The sequence below is a fragment of the Strongylocentrotus purpuratus genome, unplaced genomic scaffold (genome assembly GCF_000002235.5).
Source record: "Strongylocentrotus purpuratus isolate Spur 01 unplaced genomic scaffold, Spur_5.0 spur5_scaffold_15, whole genome shotgun sequence".
Lineage (NCBI taxonomy): Eukaryota > Metazoa > Echinodermata > Echinoidea > Camarodonta > Strongylocentrotidae > Strongylocentrotus > Strongylocentrotus purpuratus.
The window spans coordinates 24,005,501-24,024,760 of record NW_022145600.1 but is presented as its reverse complement, the minus strand read 5'-3'; the positions used below and the strand labels follow the sequence as shown (position 1 = coordinate 24,024,760).

At 39.0% G+C, this 19,260-nt stretch overlaps 1 protein-coding gene across 1 annotated transcript; it reads left to right on the top strand.

Annotated features, from left to right (window-relative positions):
- Nucleotides 1-11,583: 11,583 nt before the first annotated feature.
- Nucleotides 11,584-18,414, top strand: LOC582264 (RCC1 domain-containing protein 1). Its single transcript, XM_030985867.1, has 6 exons — nucleotides 11,584-11,956; nucleotides 12,639-13,079; nucleotides 13,707-13,872; nucleotides 15,271-15,392; nucleotides 16,720-16,929; nucleotides 17,512-18,414. Exons 2-6 carry the CDS (start codon nucleotides 12,647-12,649, stop codon nucleotides 17,700-17,702), a joined length of 1,122 nt encoding a protein of 373 aa, XP_030841727.1. The 5' UTR covers nucleotides 11,584-11,956; nucleotides 12,639-12,646; the 3' UTR covers nucleotides 17,703-18,414.
- The last annotated feature ends 846 nt before the right edge of the window (nucleotides 18,415-19,260 follow it).

Below are 19,260 nucleotides of genomic sequence, written 5' to 3'. Positions count from 1 at the left end.
ATTAAGGTCTTATCTTTCGAAAAAATGCTATTTTATCAAAAGTTAGATGGTTCTTCGATAGCGAACTAGTCTTTCTGCAGACAGTCATTTTCATAAGTCTACGTGTAACAACATATGGAAAATTGGAGGGGGGGGGGATAACTTTGGATCGGTCCGCTAGCGCTCAGAGAAAATACGTATTAAAGAGATTAATGGAAGTTCAAGATTAAGGTCTATCTTTCGAAAAAATGCTATTTTATCAAAAGTTAGATGGTTCTTCGATAGCGAACTAGTCTTTCTGCAGACAGTCATTTTCATAAGTCTACGTGTACAACGTATGGAAAATTGGAGGGGGGGGGGATAACTTTGGATCGGTCCGCTAGCGCTCAGAGAAAATACGTATTAAAGAGATTAATGGAAGTTCAAGATTAAGGTCTCATCTTTCGAAAAAATGCTATTTTATCAAAAGTTAGATGGTTCTTCGATAGCGAACTAGTCTTCCTGCAGACAGTCATTTTCATAAGTCTACGTCTACAACATTACGGAAAATTGGAAGGGGGTGGGGGTAACTTTGGATCGGTCCGCTAGTGCTCAGAGAAAATACGTATTAAAGAGATTAATGGAAGTTCAAGATTAAGGTCTGATCTTTCAAAAAAATGCTATTTTATCAAAAGTTAGATGGTTCTTCGATAGCGGACTAGTCTTCCTGCAGACAGTCATTTTCCTAACTCTAAGTGTACAACATATGGAAAATTGGAAGGGGATGGGGGGATAACTTTGGATCGGTCCGCTAGCGCTCAGAGAAAATACGTATTAAAGAGATTAATGGAAGTTCAAGATTAAGGTCTCATCTTTCGAAAAAATGTTATTTTATCAAAAGTTAGATGGTTCTTCGATAGCGAACTAGCCTTCCTGCAGACAGTCATTTTCCTAACTCTACGTGTACAACATACGGAAAATTGGAAGGGGGGGGGGGTAACTTTGGATCGGTCCGCTAGCGCTCAGAGAAAATACGTATTAAAGAGATTAATGGAGGTTCAAGATTAAGGTCTGATCTTTCGAAAAAATAATATTTTATCAAAAGTTAGATGGTTCTTCGATAGCGAACTAGTCTTCCTGCAGACAGTCATTTTCATAAGTCTACGTGTACAACATATGGAAAATTGAGGGGGGGGGGGATAACTTTGGATCGGTCCGCTAGCGCTCAGAGAAAATACGTATTAAAGAGATTAATGGAGGTTCAAGATTAAGGTCTCATCTTTCGAAAAAATACTATTTTATCAAAAGTTAGATGGTTCTTCGATAGCGAACTAGTCTTCCTGCAGACAGTCATTTTCATAAGTCTACGTGTACAACATATGGAAAATTGGAGGGGGGGGGGGATAACTTTGGATCGGTCCGCTAGCGCTCAGAGAAAATACATATTAAAGAGATTAATGGAGGTTCAAGAAAAAGGTCTAATCTTTCGAAAAAATACTATTTTATCAAAAGTTAGATGGTTCTTCGATAGCGAACTAGTCTTCCTGCAGACAGTCATTTTCCTAACTCTACGTGTACAACATATGGAAAATTGGAGGGGGGGGGGTAACTTTGGATCGGTCCGCTAGCGCTCAGAGAAAATACGTATTAAAGAGATTAATGGAAGTTCAAGAACAAGGTCTAATCTTTCGAAAAAATGCTATTTTATCAAAAGTTAGATGGTTCTTCGATAGCGGACTAGTCTTCCTGCAGACAGTCATTTTCCTAACTCTAAGTGTACAACATATGGAAAATTGGAAGGGGATGGGGGGATAACTTTGGATCGGTCCGCTAGCGCTCAGAGAAAATACGTATTAAAGAGATTAATGGAAGTTCAAGATTAAGGTCTTATCTTTCGAAAAAATGCTATTTTATCAAAAGTTAGATGGTTCTTCGATAGCGAACTAGTCTTCCTGCAGACAGTCATTTTCCTAACTCTAAGTGTACAACATATGGAAAATTGGAAGGGGATGGGGGGATAACTTTGGATCGGTCCGCTAGCGCTCAGAGAAAATACGTATTAAAGAGATTAATGGAAGTTCAAGATTAAGGTCTTATCTTTCGAAAAAATGCTATTTTATCAAAAGTTAGATGGTTCTTCGATAGCGAACTAGTCTTTCTGCAGACAGTCATTTTCATAAGTCTACGTGTACAACGTATGGAAAATTGGAGGGGGGGGGGATAACTTTGGATCGGTCCGCTAGCGCTCAGAGAAAATAAATATTAAAGAGATTAATGGAAGTTCAAGATTAAGGTCTCATCTTTCGAAAAAATGCTATTTTATCAAAAGTTAGATGGTTCTTCGATAGCGAACTAGTCTTCCTGCAGACAGTCATTTTCCTAACTCTAAGTGTACAACATATGGAAAATTATGGATTTGTCTTTGGGCTTTTCTTCGAAAAAAATCACCCAAATGACCCTTAAATGGGAAGGGGTTTCGAGGCTAATATGAGTACCCCCCCCCCTCTAAAGGAGTAAAAATTGTTTGTATTTTTTAACCAAAAAAAAAAAAATAATAATAATACCTGAATTTAATCATATAAAAGTTATATTCCATTCAAAGAAAAGGAAAGTAAACAGGAATTAAAAAAAATTCAAAGCATTCCGCATTCCCCTTTATTTATAAATGAAGGACTATATATATCGTGGAAATATTGTGAGAGGATGGGAAAGCGTGCGTATTTTTTCATTAAAGGGTCGATAAGACATGAGGCCCTATGCACTGGTGTACTGATTTTTCTCATTTTGGGGGTAAATTATGCGTTTTTATGCTTCTGTTTGAAAATTTCAAATTGCCTAACATACAGTCAGGAAAAAAATATGCCTATCGAGAAGCCTACATGTCAGGGACTGCAGAACGGGGGGCTCGGGGCTCGAGCCCCCCCCCCCAACCCCCACACTTAAACAAAAGTATGTTAAAAAGAAAAAGAAACAAAGAGAGAAACTAAGAATAAATGACCTGCCAGTGTCACAAAAAACCCTGAGCTTACGGGGGCTCGGCCCCCTGGACCCTACCAAGGGACTGAGGCGGGCCCCTGGATGCTCATCTGACCGTAATAATAGTACCTAAAGCCTCTGAGCTTCCGGGAGCTCTGCCCCTGGAGGAGGGACCCGGATGCTCATCTGATCGTCATTAAAATAATGCCTAAAATCCCTGAGCTTCATGGGGCTCGGCCCCCTGGACTACCCGCCATTAAGTGACCTGCCAGTGTCACAAAATATGGTATCTGAATATGCTTTACTGACCGTAATGTTATGCCTAAAAACCCTGAGCTTCCGGTGGATCCGTCCCCTGACCCTCGCCAGAGCGAGGCCACAAGCCTATGCAGGCTCGGGTCATTTCGCTCGCTACGCTCTACCGGATCATTAATACTCCACTCTGAAAAACGTTCCGCGTGGCCTGCATGTAACATGTAAGAGTGGTGGTGATGCATATTTTTCTTCTGCCCCCTAACGTTTTCGCTCATTACGCCTGGAAGGTGAGCCCCTCCCCCTGGAATATTTGCCCCCCCCCCCCAATCCCAAAGTTCTTCCGGCGCGCCCGGCCATGCCCGCAAACTCAAGGGTATAAGACTTTAAATTACGGTCAGATGGGCAAATTTCTACCACTGTCAGGTCAATAGTTGGCGTGGAGTCCAGGGGGCAGAGCCTCTAGAAGCTCAGGGGTTTTAGGCATAAAATTATGGTCAGTTGAGCATATTTTGATACTTCATTTGTGATATTGGCAGGTCACCTTTCTTTCTTTCTATTTTCTTTAACATACTTTTTCAAAACAGTGGGGGGGGGGGGGGGCTCGAGTCCCCAGGCACCGCTGTTCTGCGGACCCTGACATGTAGGCTTCGAAATAAGCATACTTTGGGCCTGACTGTACATTTGGGAATTTGTCATTTTCAAACAAACGCATAGAAAGTTTCGGCAACATTAATATTGTAAATCACTATAGTATAAATTGAAAATAAACCTCGATTGAATTTTATTTGAGACAACTGCCCCTGAGGCCTCCTCCCCCCCCCCATCAGTACGCAAGTGTGTATGTCCTTGTATATTTCGTTTCTTCCAAAATACAGACCAGGGGCCCCGTCTTATTGAGAGTTGTGATTATTTAAATCAATCGCAAGTCCTCCAAACAATCGCAATTTCAACCACTCTTCTGCAAGGTTCTAGATTGCATAAAAGTCAAGAGGTTATTGGTGTCTATTACCTGTAAATCCTGGCAAAGGCTATGCCCCTTATTCCCGTCATATAAGGTCTATGACGGGAATAAGGGGCATAGCCTTTGCCGGGATTTAGGCCCCTGGACCCTACCCGTTAGATTACAAGTGGTTCCCAAGACAACCCTTTATCCTATACAATTATCTTCATGAGAGCATAATTATGGTTGTAAGAGAGAGCGAGAGAGAAAAATAATCCGGTAGGGCCAGTGCAAATGTTGATGGATAGATTTCTATCGCTCAAGACGACTATCTTAAAGGTTCTGAATTGCTAATACTCAAGAGCAATAGCGGCACCGCCCGAAGACCCCTCCCGGAAAGGTTTTAGAGTACCTTGAGATCACACATCTTTGTCCCGTTAGGGATGGGTTAAGCAATTATTTTTTTTAATTTCGAAATGGGAAGGGAGATTTTCTAAATTTTCCTGGGAGAGCCGCCCCCAATTTCACTTGAACCGAAAACCCTGCATTTTGTTGCAAAACCTAGACGCTCTATTGGCAATCTATACCACTCGTGACGGCTATCGGGAAAGGTTATGAATTGTTATAACAGGGGGCTTCGCTCTCGGACCCCAGAAGGGGCTGCAACTCTCCATGGGGCTGCAGGTGGGCCCGCGAAACCCAAGACACTCAAGACAGCTATCATGAAGGTTCTGAATTGCTAAAAATCAAGAGCTTCAGGGGGCTCCATCCACTGGAGCTCCGGAATTGACTCTTCCCCTAATATAGACATGGGTAATAAACTTCTTTTTTTTGGGGGGGGGGGTGGGGGTGGGGGAAATGTTAAGCATTATCCAGGGGGAGCCGCCCTCCGTCCCCTTGAATGAATGCTTTATGAAGTTTTTGAAACCGAGAAAAGAGCCATTCCTTCCTTCTTCTTTTCTCCAGTTTTCTTTTCGTTTCTTCTAATTTTCTTTCCTTTTCCTCTCTCCTTTTTCTACCTTTTGTGTGTGTTGTGTGTGTTGTAAAGTTTGAGGGCAGTACGCAAGTTTTACAATTACCATAAACAGTTGGGAAGACCCTAAACCTACGCCCCCACCTCCAACAACCATGGCTTTGTTTCAAAAGAGCCGAACCATCAACAAGGAGAATAAAAAACAGTCCCTTATAGGTATATAGTGAGAGTTTTTTGTTTAAAGGGTTTTAGTATGAGTTTAAAAAACAAATGGCTTAATAAATCAAAGCAAACGAAGTGGAAGAGGGGGTAACCTCGCTATTCGTAAGGACCGCTATTCAAAATATAGGTTTTCGCGTTATGTATAGCGTACAAAGAGGTAATGCGATCCGAATATGAACCAAACATTTACATCCTTTTTGTTGGGATGTGGTTGGGGGTAGTGGACGTGTGGTCAGGGGCGTCGCTAAAAGGGGTGTGAGACACCCCCCTCCCCCTCCCCCCACTTGTCAAGATATTGTCGGTAAAATCGCGCTGCTGTCGGGAAAAATGAGAAAAGGGTAGGGGGAAATGAGAGGGAAAGGGAAAGAAAAGAAAAGAAAAAAAAGGAAAAGAAAGAAAGGAAGAGAAGAGAAGAATGAAAGAGAAAATAAAACAAGTGGAAGGAGAGAAAACAAAGGAAAAGAAAGAAAAGAAAGAAAAGGAGAAAGGGAAAAAAGAGAAGAAAACAAACGGGGGATGAAAGAGAGGAGAGAGAGAGGAGGGGTGGAAGTAAGAGAGAGAGGGGATGTTTGGTGGAGTCGCCACGTCCAGAGATCAAGAATGATGCATACGCATAGATATGTTACTGTGTGGGGTCCGCTGTTTCGGTATTAGGGACTTTTAGATTTGCGTGGACTAATACGTGTGACGTCCATTCAAGGCAGTGCTAAATAAGGACGTCGAGCGTAGCATAGACCTATTGTCTTCGTGCGAATCTAAAAGTCCCTATTCTTGCTCGATCCTCGTGTACTATATCAATGCAGAAGTTAATTCGGTGGGATGTATTATGTCGGTCGGCCGGCATTTTTTCCCCCTACGAACTGTGACTTTTCATCGGACAAAGAAACATTTTTGAAAATTCAGACAATGATTAAGAGTCGTGCAACGAATCGTCTTCTTTCTAAAATAATTTAATGAAACGTTAAAGCTTCCGCGCTTTGCGCGGGAGGGGGCAACCGAATTAAGACTAGGATTAGAAGTCGAGAACGGTACAACCAATCGTCTTCTTTCTCAATGATTTAATGAAGCGGCAAAACTTCCGCGCCTCGCGCCGTAGGGGGGAAACTGAATTCAGACAAGGATTAAGAATCGAAAACATTATAACGAATCCTCTTCTTTCTCTAATAATTTAGATAAGATAAGATAAGATAAGATTTTATTCGTCTTTCTTTCAAATGACATACAGAGCATAACATTGGAACATAACACATTTACAATGCAAAATAACAAATTATGGCAATGATAAAAACAAAGTTAACTAAAAGAAAGGCGAGGAGACCCTGGTAAAAGCAGAGCTTGTAATTATTAGGGTCCCCTCTGAGCCGGATAAAACATGATGAATAGATATTTGTGACTACCTAAGAATACAATAGGGAAAAGGGGGTATAACAAAACAAGAAGTGTACACACACACAACAACAACAACAAAACGAGAGACGAGACTAGACAAGACGGGAGAAAATAGAAAATATGAGAAATAATAGAAGACTACAGGACATCGACAATAGGCACAGCACACAACGGGCACAAGACAACAGGGGGAGGGAATAAGAGGTTGACAATCTGAAAATATTCAGTTAGACACATATTAATATCAAGAAGAAAATTTACATTTATAGTAATACATAATATATCTTGGCACCATAATAACTACAAAAATGAACTACTCTATGAGTCACAGTATTTATCGAGAAGATAAACCTTAAGTTTACACTTAAATGAAGAGAGACTAACAGATTGCTTAACGCTAGAGCCTAGAGAGTTCCAAAATTTAGGTCCAGTAAAAACCAAAGTATTAAAAGTTAACTTTGTCCTTACTTGGGGTAAGTGAAACGCAGAGGCATTTCGTGTAGCATGGTCATGAACTTGACTATTTTTCTTAAAAATGCTGACTAGAGCCTGTGGAAGGACACCAGAATCGAAGTCGTACATTAAAGAACCCAGTTGAATTTAATGAAATGTCAAAGCTTCGCTCAGGAGGGGGGCAACTGAATTCATGCAGACTAGGATTAAGAGTCGAGAACGGTACAACGAATCGTCTTCTTTCTCTAATAATTTAATGAAATGTCAAAGCTTCAGCGCTTCGTGCGGGAGGGGGGAACTGAATTCAGTCTAGGATTAAGAATCAAGAACGGTACAACGAATCGTCTTCTTTCTCTAATAAATAAAAAAAAACGGCAAGGCGGAAGAGGCCGGGAACTGAATTCAGACAAGGATTAGGAATGGAAAACTGTACAACGAATCGTCTTCTCTTTCTAATAATTTAATGAACTGTCAAAGCTTCAGCGCTTCGCGCGGGAGAGGAGGGGGGGGGGTGAATTGAATTCAGACTAGGATTAAGAGTCGAGAACGCTACAACGAATCGTCTTCTTTCTCTAATAATTAAAAAAAGGCAAAGCGGAAGAGGCCGGGAACTGCGATTGAGAATTTCTTTCTCTAATAATTTAATGAAATGTCAAAGCTTCAGCGCTCCGCGTGGGAGGGGGAAAACTAAATTCAGAATAGGATTACGAGTCGGGAAAGGTATAACGAATCGTCTTCTTTCTTTAACAATTTAATGAAATGTCAAAGCTTTCGCACTGAAAAAAAAAAGTAATGCGCACATATCCACCCCAAGAGAGACTCAAGGCGCCTAACAAGGTAAGTACATTGAACGAAAATAATTTAACATAATCAAATATAATTCAACAACGTTAATTACATCATATTTTGAAATACACTACGTCTTAACTAAGGAACTCAGACATTAGATAGGTTTTCAATTGTTTTTGGAACACATTTTGATTGGCTGACATTTTGATTGAATGGGGTAGGGAGTTCCATAACCGGGGTGCAGCAGCTGTAAAAGCTCTGTCTCCCCAACTCCTCTTTGTTCTTAATTGTGTTAAATTTGTTGAATTAGAGGAACGAATACCTGCACGAGAACTTAAAGAGATATTAAAAAGAGAGAAAATATATTCAGGGACTGATCCATTTAGTGAACGGTAGGTGAGTAGTAGAATTTTATATTTGATACGCTGTTCTATTGGAAGCCAGTGAAGTTTCTTGAGTATTTGAGTAGTATGGGTCGATCGTTTAGATTTAGTGACAAGGCGGGCAGCTGCGTTTTGAACCTTTTGTAGTTTGTGAATTTGGTATTTAGGAAGTCCATAAAGGAGAGAGTTACAGTTATCGAGATGAGATGTTACAAAAGCATGAATCAATTGTTGAGTGGTTTGGGGGGTTAAAAATTTCCTTATAGCGCGAAGATTACGAAGATGATAATTGGCAGCTTTCACACATTTTGAAATATGTGCATCAAGAGACATGCTTGTATCGAAAATGACACCAAGATTTCTTGCCTTATCTGAAGGAGCAATGTGCACAGAACCAACACGTATATGAGTTATAACAATCTTGGAAAGTTGTTGTCTGGAGCCTAACAAGAGAAATTCTGTTTTATCGTCATTTAGTTTGAGATAGCAATCATTCATCCATTTTCGTACATCATGAATACAACTTTCAAGATCTTTGACACGTTAATTTAGCTCTTAGCCCCGTGTTTATAGGGTGAAATGTGTTGATATTGGGACATTGGCATTAGTATATTTGTCGGTAATAATATTGGTGGCTAGTTTTGTCGATAATCGGTGGCCTCTACACCCCCCCCCCCCCCCTCTCCGTCCCGTTGAAAAAAGGTCTAGCGACGCCTTGTGGTGATGGGTCAGAAGGTTTTGATAAGGTCTAGTGCGAAAAATAAATAAAAATAAATGCCGTGATGAATTTGTTTTTGTTTATAATTGGGGTGGGATATCTAGCCCTCCTCGTAGCAACAAGGGGGCAGGATATAATGATGAATACATAACAAACACAAAAAAAAAAACGGAATGTAAATACAAATGTGCATGCAGGTTCAGGAAAGTTAATATTAATTAATTCGAGACCTGATAAATCCTAAGCAACAGATAAAATACACGTATTAATTATTCAAATACACGTATGCATCCATACAGGTTCACACACAAAATATAAAGAGTCAATGACATTAAATAGCCAAAACAAAATAAAAAAATACAATAAAGGGAACAAAACAAACGAGGAGTAAGGCTGACGTGAATTGTCATTAAACAAGATAGATCATTATAAAACAAACACATCTACATTATGAAATATTTCCCCTCGCCTTCTACGCTTATGATGACGACTCGGACAGTCAGATGTCAGACATTCATATTTATTTATATGGGCCTGATGAGGTGGTTTGCTTGTAAACTATCTCGTCTTGTCACGAAAGTAAATTTTCATAATGTTTGCGACAAATATTCGGGGCCATGTGTCGCCCCCCCCCCCAGAGCTACGCCACAGCCAACATTTCCCTTTCTTATCATTTTGTTTGCTATGTGATTTTTATGACTAGCAACCCTCTTCTCGTATTATGAATAGCGACCCTTATTTCGTATTATGAATAGGGACCCTTAGGCCTATGAATTTCGACCCGATTTTGTATTATAGCGAGTACGACCCTCTTCTCATAATTATGATGGCAACCCTCATTTTCGATTATGAATCGGGGTCATTAAATATGAATGATGACCCTTATGAATAATGACCGTTTTCTAAAATTAAGAATCAACAACAATATATCCAAAGAAATCTAAAGAAATCGGGAATACAAATAATAATGTTGATATTAGCAAGCTTGAAGTAAATATCGGAATTAGAAGAAGAACAAATATTAATACGTGCTATTTCTGTTTTTAGAATCCCCACTGTACTACTTGTAGCTAATTGGCCCTCTGGAGAGAAAACAACGCCTAAACGGTGCCCGTTGGTCACCCATGATCCACTTTTTGTTATGTTAATCGAGAGCTGAGTTGATGAGATAGCCACCTGTCAGTGACCACTCTGTGTGGTCTAACCCCCCCCCCCCGGCCAAACTAGTACAGACGGGCTTTAACATCCTGACTAAAAAGTTTTCCACATTATTTTGCGTGGCAGCCCAAAAGAGGCTGACTGAATTTAGAATGATGCAGTGACATTATTTTGTTTAGATCGAATTTGATAATGGTGCATACCGTGCAGGGGCGGCGATTTCCTTTCACGACCGGGGGGGGGGGGGGCAAAATGCGAGGGACGAGGGAGCAGTGGCGTAATGAGGAAAAACGTTTGGGGGGGGGGGCAGAAAAGAACCCGCATCACCATCACTCTTACATGTTACTCAGGTCCTGGCTAAAGTATTTACGATCAGGTAGATCAAGCCGAGCGAAGCAAGTGGACCGTAAGGTCCAGGGGGCAGAGCCCCCGGAAAGTCAGGGAAAATGCCATTTCAGCAACATTTGTAAATCACTGGTATCGAATTAGAAATAAACCACGTTTGAATGATTTTTTTTGAGGGGGGGACTTCCCCAAAGCTCCCCCCCCCCATCAATATTGCGAGGGAGCATAGTGAATGAGAGGGACTACCCCTTACGGATTTTTGAAGTTTTGGTTTTATTAAAAAATTACATTTCTTAGCAAAACTATAGTATAAAAACAAGCAATAAACTTTTTTCACACTTCGTTTTGCTCAGTAGGCCTATTTACTTATACATTTAGAAGGTTATTATGCAAGGGAGCGTAGCTTCCGAGTGAAAAGATTTTTGCATTTTTATTTGTCTACACGCTGCACTTTTGGGCCCTCCAGAACCTAAGTTTGTTGCAGTCTTTAGTATTTGCTACCTTTTTCGGGGGCACATTTTCAAATTTTGAGGGGGGAGGGACGATCCCCCTTAAAAAAAAATGAGGGGAGACGTGTCCCCCCCAAAAAAAAAACGTTCCCCGCCTCCACCCCCCCCCCCCCCACCGCCCAACGCCCCCCCCCCCCCCGCCCCTGATACCGTGCATGAAGCCAGGATTTGTTTACTATTACAGCACTCGACCGATGGTCAACACAAATCCGAAAAATACTCTAACACTGAAGCAAACAAGAAAGGAAAAATTTAGAAACAAAAATATAATAATGACCCTGGATGAGAGACTACGTAACTTGTCCTGTAAAAAAAAATGAATATACTTCGGATATGTTTTTAGAATAATGCTCTTTCGCACCAGTGGGATTCGCATTCGGCGACAATCTCCATGCCTTTTACACTATAATGAATCGCTAGTTTCATAAAGTCGTCATTAAATTGGCACCGTTAAATTGGCCTTTTTCGGATACCAATAATCTACGTGATTCCGGCCAGGATCAACGCACGTCAACATCAACAGTACGTTCTCGGATTAAAATATATGGCGCGATGGATCCAAGTGATGCATTTGTCTTTGGTTTCAACGGTTTTAAGCAAATTATACAGAGGACTGACATGCGGATCCTGATGATGCCTATGAAATTGGATATTTCGCTCTTAAAACGTGAAATGAGGACCGACGCTTGCTCGCATGAAGGAGAGCGGTCCAGTGAGTGCCATGCTCGGGGAACTCCCCGGCCGCCTTGCGTGTAAAAACTGATGACAATTGTGGAGCACGATCGCGATCACGAGTAACTCAAAATTACTCAAGAAATCTTTCAGACCAGCACATCGATCAATTCAGCTTAATTTTGAAGTGGAACGCTACTATTTTTTCTTCTTTAGGTAAGTGTAGCAAAAGCTTATATTCAGTATATGCTACAAAATATGATTTAATGACAATGATTCAATGTACAGCAGTACAGCGCGAGTGATTAGACCGAATTTTTCTGTCTCTTTCGTTCGTTAGCCTCTGATTTGGGTAGGTCGGCTCTCTCATTGTCATTTTTGATTTTTGATTTGATTTTTTTACCAACAGCAATCAATGCATTTTCATACAATGATTTTACTTATACAAAAATAGAAACTATTTGTTGAAAAAAGGGGCCAGATAATAGCAAATTTGCTAGTAGATGACATGAACATGTCAGCTACATCAATTTGAGCAATTATAAAAATATACCGATTCTGGTAGGGCAAACACTATATGACCTTCCCTGACTCCTCACAAGCGTACTAAGAACTAAGATTCTCAAGTGATGATGCCAAACATAGTGACCTGGAATTACATAACTTACAGTTACAGGCCAATTTTGATAATGTTGATAATTCCCTTCCTTTTTAATCGCAGTGATAACCCTCTCCCCCTCCCCCTCCCTCTTAGCCAAGCCAAGCATTTAGACCAGTCAGATGTAAATTGTAACATGTAGTTTAATTTAGGGGATACTCTTCTGTTAGCCTCAATTTAAACAGGTATCCTCTGTAAAGATGCACACTGTATAGCGTTACTTTAAACTTCAAATTGCAGGTTTCTTAATGGGCTGCATGAATGGAGAGATGGGAAAGCTCATCGACCTTTCAGATGACCTTGGCAACATTGTCTCATCTTCACCCAGAAAACTATGTCTACATGAAGACAAACTCTTCTTCATAAGTGACTCTGGGGAATGCTTTGTGAGGGAATTTACCAACAGTACTACCCCAGAGGTCAATAAGGTGCTGTTGGAATCTACTTGTGGGTCTACTGCAGTTCTCCAAACTGGAGGAAGCCAAGTGACAATATTAGAGCAAGGGAACAAGATCAATGACAAGATATGCGACTCTCAGAAAGAGGAGCTTAAAAATTGTACGAATGATGGATGTCTGCGAGATGCGGATGATGCCCTCCTCAGTTGCAAAGCCAAAGAACTGTCAACTGTGGGGTTTATAAATCTTTCTGCTGGAGATTCACATGTCCTAGCAACATTTGGTAGGTATCACTATCAGTGCCAGCAGTGGTATGATATAGGTCTAGCCAACAAGGGGGTACTTTACATCAGGGGGGGGGGGGGGGGTACTAGTCAGCTCAATCATTAGTGAACAAAATACAAATTAACAGGGCCACTAATCAGGGTGGATGTGGGAAGGGGTCCTTTCATCTCCATCTCCCCTTGATCCTTTTCTTTTACTCTATGTTCCTCTTTAAAAAAAAAGGAATTAACTGAGCTGGAGGCCTCTTCTCCTGTAGCTATGGCAGGGTTAATAGTGTGTAACACAAGACCTGTAGTGAAATGTTATTTATCTTTTGGATATCAACAATCACAAATTATAGACCATTTACCTGAAGGGCACTAGATACAGTACAGTATTCATCATTTCATTTACTTACCCTTTCACATCAAGTATTTTCCATGTGCAACTTTAGCAATAAAACTTGTCATCAATACCTAAAAGGCATCTTATAAGCACACAAACATTACCTTTACTGTGATAGCGTGTTTGATACAGTCTACATGTACATAAATCTGTAAGAATTATTATTGTAATCTATCCTGCAGCTTACCGGTACTTACTGTTAAATACACTGTTTTTCCTTCCTTCCTTCCTTCGAAAAAAGGTCGAGAAAAACAACCAGGAAAGATAAAAAGGCATGAAGATGGAGCATACATGTACATCTTCAGTCCATTCAGTCAGCCCATTGGAGTACAGGAGATAGCTTGTGGGAAGGAACATGCTCTACTGCTGACTGCTCAGGGGCTGGTTTATTCCTATGGTATGGGAAGGTAAGTCCATTTATGAGGCCTGATAATTGCCTGATTTAAATCGGTTTCCCAATATTTTTTTTTTTTCCAATTTTATTTTCTTCCCAATTTTTTTTTTCCTTATTTTTTATTTTATTATTTTTTTTCTGCCTGATTTTCCCTTATGTTTCCTGATTTCCCCCTATTCCCCCCCCCAAAAAAAAATTCTTACTCGAAAGGGGGGAGGGGGGGATGTTGTTAGATTCATTTTTTTTAATCAAAGGGGGGGGGGGGGGGGCCTCCAAGGCCCCCCCCCCCCATTTATTAAAAAAAAATGAATTAAAATTTGGAGGAAAAGTCCAATGAACACAACAATGTGCATGTTTGTAGATATTTACATAAGGAACAAGATGGTATAATTAGTTTTTTTCCTAATATGCAAATTTTTGTCATTATAGCCTAATTAATTATGCAAAATGCTAATTTTATGCATTTTCCAGAAATCTCTACATATTTGTCTGTAGACTTGTGAAGAATGTTTAAAATGTATTGAATAAATGTTTCCTTCATCTCAAATTCATAAGGTTACATTATTTTTATGATATTTGAAAACGCATAGGTTAATTTGCATAAATTATGAATACTCATTCATGAATATCAAATCTGGAAATATACATGGAACTAGAATCATTACAAAAATTGTCAGACTCCACTTTTTGAATGTTAATTGAAACTCATTATTTATATGAAAGTTCTTTTCACAAAATAGTTATTTTTATGTAATTAACAATGTTAATTCATGCAAATTTGATATCAATTCATATCTCCCACTTAAGAAGAAATACATCTAAACTTCTATTCACATTTCTGCTTGTACCTGACAGGTACATCCGATTTTCGACAAAAAATGGTATCAAAATGTGCGTAAGACTTGAGGGAAAAAAAGTTATGAAACGACAATTCAAAATTCCAAGCGGTTGTGGCACAATCTCTGAAAACGTCGAGGGGGGGGGGGGGGGGGGCCTCCAAGCCCCCCCCCCCCCCCAGGACAGTAAGGGTTAAAAATGTTTCTTTAAAAATTATTAGCCTTGTAATGTCAAGATCTTAGTACCGTAGCTAAAACTCGCTAAAATTCTATTAATGTAAGGCCCCCTATCACCGAGTCTAATTTTTGAATATATTATTAAGGAGTTATTCATAAGGTGGTACAAATAAGGTCTCTCCAAGGTCACCTATGATCACTTATCTTGAAATTTTCTTATATTCCATGACAAATTGATAAACATTTACTATAAACTATTTTAGAGAAAGCATTGATAAGGGAAATAATACCTTAAGAGATGGACACTTATCTGGGATGAAAGGGGCAATAGTTATTATTATAATTCATTCTTTAATAATGTGATTATATTCATGTTTTTTATTTCTCTTTTTACCAAGCCGAGGACAGCTTGGTCATGGGGACATAGAAAGGGAAGATGTACCTAAATTACTTGAAGCCATTGCATGTGTTCCCATGGAGACTGTTAGTGCAGGAGGATGGCATTCTGCTTGCATAAGTGGTAAGCTATCATGTGCTGACTTGGTGATATGAGATTTGCTCCTGTGACATTTGCCCCAATGTTTATTATATTAAAGGTAAAGAACAGTTTTGGAAACGCCCCCTCTCAATAAATGAAATGGAAGCTCTCATAACCAATCATGTGAAAGAATATGTTTTGACTAATAGGTACGTGATAATACAAATTTTGCCGGGAAACCGCCTACTAATCAATAAATTTGGTAAATTATCATATCTATTCGGACTAGATAGATATCGCGTAGTCCCATATACATCTTTCTGTGTACAGTGCTTGTAACTGTACCAAGACTGGGCCAAATTTCTTATCATTTTGATGATTTCAGAACCTTGCAGTACACACCAATACTTATATGCTAGATGATCAACCTTTTCTGATCGATTCCACAACGTTTCTTTCACGATGCAATCCCATGACAAGAAATAGTCTACACCTTTAAAGATGAAGGATAAGAATAAGGTTTGCCAATGTTTGTTTGGGTAAGATTAGATTAGTGTTTGGTCCAGGGTTGAAGTTAGGAGTTTGAATCCTGTAGGAGATTGACCACAGAGCAAATGTTGGAGGAGCATATGTGTCTTTACACTGCTGCATGCATGACTTGCATTTGATTGATGGATGTTAATAAAACTGATTTTATCTTAAAATTATATCTGCATACATGCCAACTGTTCAGATTAAAGAGGAACATTTCTCTTTTTGGGAGAAGATAATTATCATTTTAATGCAGGTGTTCCTCTTCCTGTACAAATTTGTCTGTAGTATTGAATAGGAGAGTTAGGATTGTTCCTCTTTTTTTTTGAAAATAGCATAATTTGTACAGATTTCTGATTTTCAAATGTTGGCATGTATGTATCTGTTAAAGTAGATAATAATGGATCCTTCATTCATTAGTCTTGTCTCAGAGACTTGATCCGTATTCATTTTGAATCTTGGACTTGCTTGTAAAAACAAAAAAGAGAAGGAAAAAACAAGTCTATGTATCCTACTGGTATATGTGTCATATGAAGGTACTTTTTTGAGGATCAAAATGTCATGTTCTTTTGTGAAAGTTTTCACATCTCAGGGTCATGAAAAAAATGATGACATCATTAATAAAAAAAACAAGTGGGACCTCACAAATGATTTGCCATTAAGTTATCTGTGATAGACTGCTGGTTTCCCAGCAAACGTGTAGTACCGTATACACATATCGTTATACAGGAATTGGGAAAACATATTCCAGGTTGGAAATTGACTACATCATAGCATTGGGGACAAGGCGTCAGACACAAAGTACATTCAATGGCTTCATCTTTGTTTTGAAATACAGCCATTGGAGATATGTACATCTGGGGATGGAACGAGTCTGGACAGCTCGGCTTGCCTCCTGACCTGGAGAGCAGCAGGACAGAAGAGGGCAGCAGTCATGTGATGGCAGATCGGATTTCTTTTCAGATGGTCCCTGCCGTGCTTGACCTTCCTGGAGGGGTCAATGTGTCAAAGGTCAGCTGCGGGTCAAGACATACTGCAGCAGTCTCTTGTAAGTACGGTAAGCACTTGAAGTGCATGGTCTTGTGCCAATTTCTCTGCCATTAATTTGCTACACTAATATCTATGAATATCTATGAAAAAATCCTGTTTTGTATTCTAAAGATGCCTGTCTGAAAATTTCTCAATCAAATGTTGTTTTCCTTGATATTTTCAATCACTGTATTTTGTTTCACTTTATAATATATAAACTGCATAAGTGTTGCTTGTACCTTAAGTTTATTTAAATACAGTCACACAAATGTGTATCCAATCCAGTAAAGAGTAGTCAAGCTCATATATTGGCCTTCATTCCCAATATTTCATGATGATTATTATGCAGACAATACAGCAGGAGTTTCATAATTAATGTTGAAATGATCTTTCTTATATTGAACCTCAAAATAACGTTATTATAAGTGTAACAAATGTAATACAATCATTTATCAAACATGTAGGATCGTCCGCAAACTTCAAAGATACTTGTGTATATTATTTTTCATTTTTTATTTTGTTCAGAGTGACTTTGCTATGAGTTACTTTCCAACTCAGAATTAGTAGAATTTATGTGTTTTTCTTTGCTTTTATATTGCAGATGACAAGCGGCTGTATACTTGGGGGTGGGGCAAGTATGGGCAACTTGGTCATGGTGATGTGCAATCAAGGGATTCCCCCAAGCTGGTGGATTTCTTTCTTCAGAATAGACTTGATGTTTTAGATGTGACTTGTGGCGATTGGAGTAGTGCTGTCTATACATGTCCGTCCCCCGAGCCCATGCCAAGATGACAAATGTATTGCTGAGGAATTTCCCAATCTTTAGGAGTCACATGGTACTACCCTGAACATATACCTAGGGACATGGCCGCTCTCTCCCTTGAAATTACTTCCATTGGTTAGGGCCACTATGAATTCAAGAGGAACAGTTAAATGCCCTTACTCTTTATGAATGAGTTTGGATCACTATATCTGTATGCTGTGAGGAAAAGTCCAATGTCTGTACTAATCTTTAGGAGGAACATTTGAATGGTCACAGTTGTGCATTTGTGTTACATTACATATCTAAGGATACATTTTTTAGCAGGTTCAAATTCAATTATGTCTGCTTGGCAATCATTTTTGATACAGAAAAAAGAAGAATGATTGTATACATTCTTAAAAGTTAAAACACTCTTTCCCAGATATTATTTTGTTTTATTTGTATATTAACCATCACAATATGAAATACAGTGCTCATCTCTGAAATGACATATAAAGCTTTCCTGTGAAGATTTAAGCATGTCTGGCATCTTATATTTCAAACAGTCATAACATTCCTAGGACTTATTACTATCTTACGTTTCTGCTCTCATACAAATGAACTTATTACAAGGGTTGGATTACCCTTTAATGCAATTGATTGACAGTAAACTTTGTAAGGGCTGTCCAAACATTTTTTTCTTCTTTCTTTTCTCAATTTAAATTAATTAAAGCTAAAGACCAGTTATGGTCATGCGATTGCATTGTGAAAGAAACGTAGTGAAATCGATCAGAAAAGGTAGATCATCTAGCATAGATGTACTGCAAGGTTCTGGAATCATCAAAATGATAAGAAATTTGGCCAAGTCTTCATAAAGTTAGAAGCACTGTACACAGAAAGATGCATATGGGACTACACACACGTGCACGATACGTGCATTTCATTTCTCTCAACAGGCAAGAGATATACTAATTTACCAAATATATCAATTAGTAGGCGGTTTCCCCATCAAAATTGTTATCATCATGTAATATTCAAAACATATTCTTTCAAGTTGATTGGTAATAAGAGCTTCCATTTCATTTTTTTGAAATTGGGGCGTTTCCAATACTGGTCTTTACCTTTAACTGTTGAACGGTATTACCTTTAATATAAGAATACAACCACTGGATACATATAAGTGAGGATTTCCTTTTCTGGGCAAATAATGAACCCATTGTTTGTTTAATTGTTAACTTAGCTGTATGCATTGGAACATCGCTAATAAATACTCAGTATTTATTGTTATGTCCTGTTGTAAAGTTTAAATATGTACACTTTGAAATAAAGGCCTACACAGCTAGAAACTGAGTGAAATGTTGAAAATTCTTGCAGGATATGGTTTATGGCAATCAACGGAATAAAAGAAATTGTCTGGAATGTGCCTGATAAAGAGTAAGCTTGGTGATTGAAAATTGAAAGCAAATAACACTATCGGTAAACCAAATTAATAACGAGAGTGAATGAATAGATTAGACTTGATTAGGTAAATACAGTGTGTATATATTTATAATACCGGTAATTACTAAATTAGTGTGTAAAGAAGAGAGAGAGAGAGAGGGAGAGAGA

Bases quoted from the DNA above. Each gene is read 5' to 3' on its own strand.
- LOC582264 (XM_030985867.1), top strand. From the start codon at position 12,647: ATGGGCTGCATGAATGGAGAGATGGGAAAGCTCATCGACCTTTCAGAT. The intron at 13,080-13,706 runs GTAGGTATCACT...CTTCGAAAAAAG, and splicing joins ACATGTCCTAGCAACATTTG to GTCGAGAAAAACAACCAGGA. The intron at 13,873-15,270 runs GTAAGTCCATTT...CTTTTTACCAAG, and splicing joins TATTCCTATGGTATGGGAAG to CCGAGGACAGCTTGGTCATG.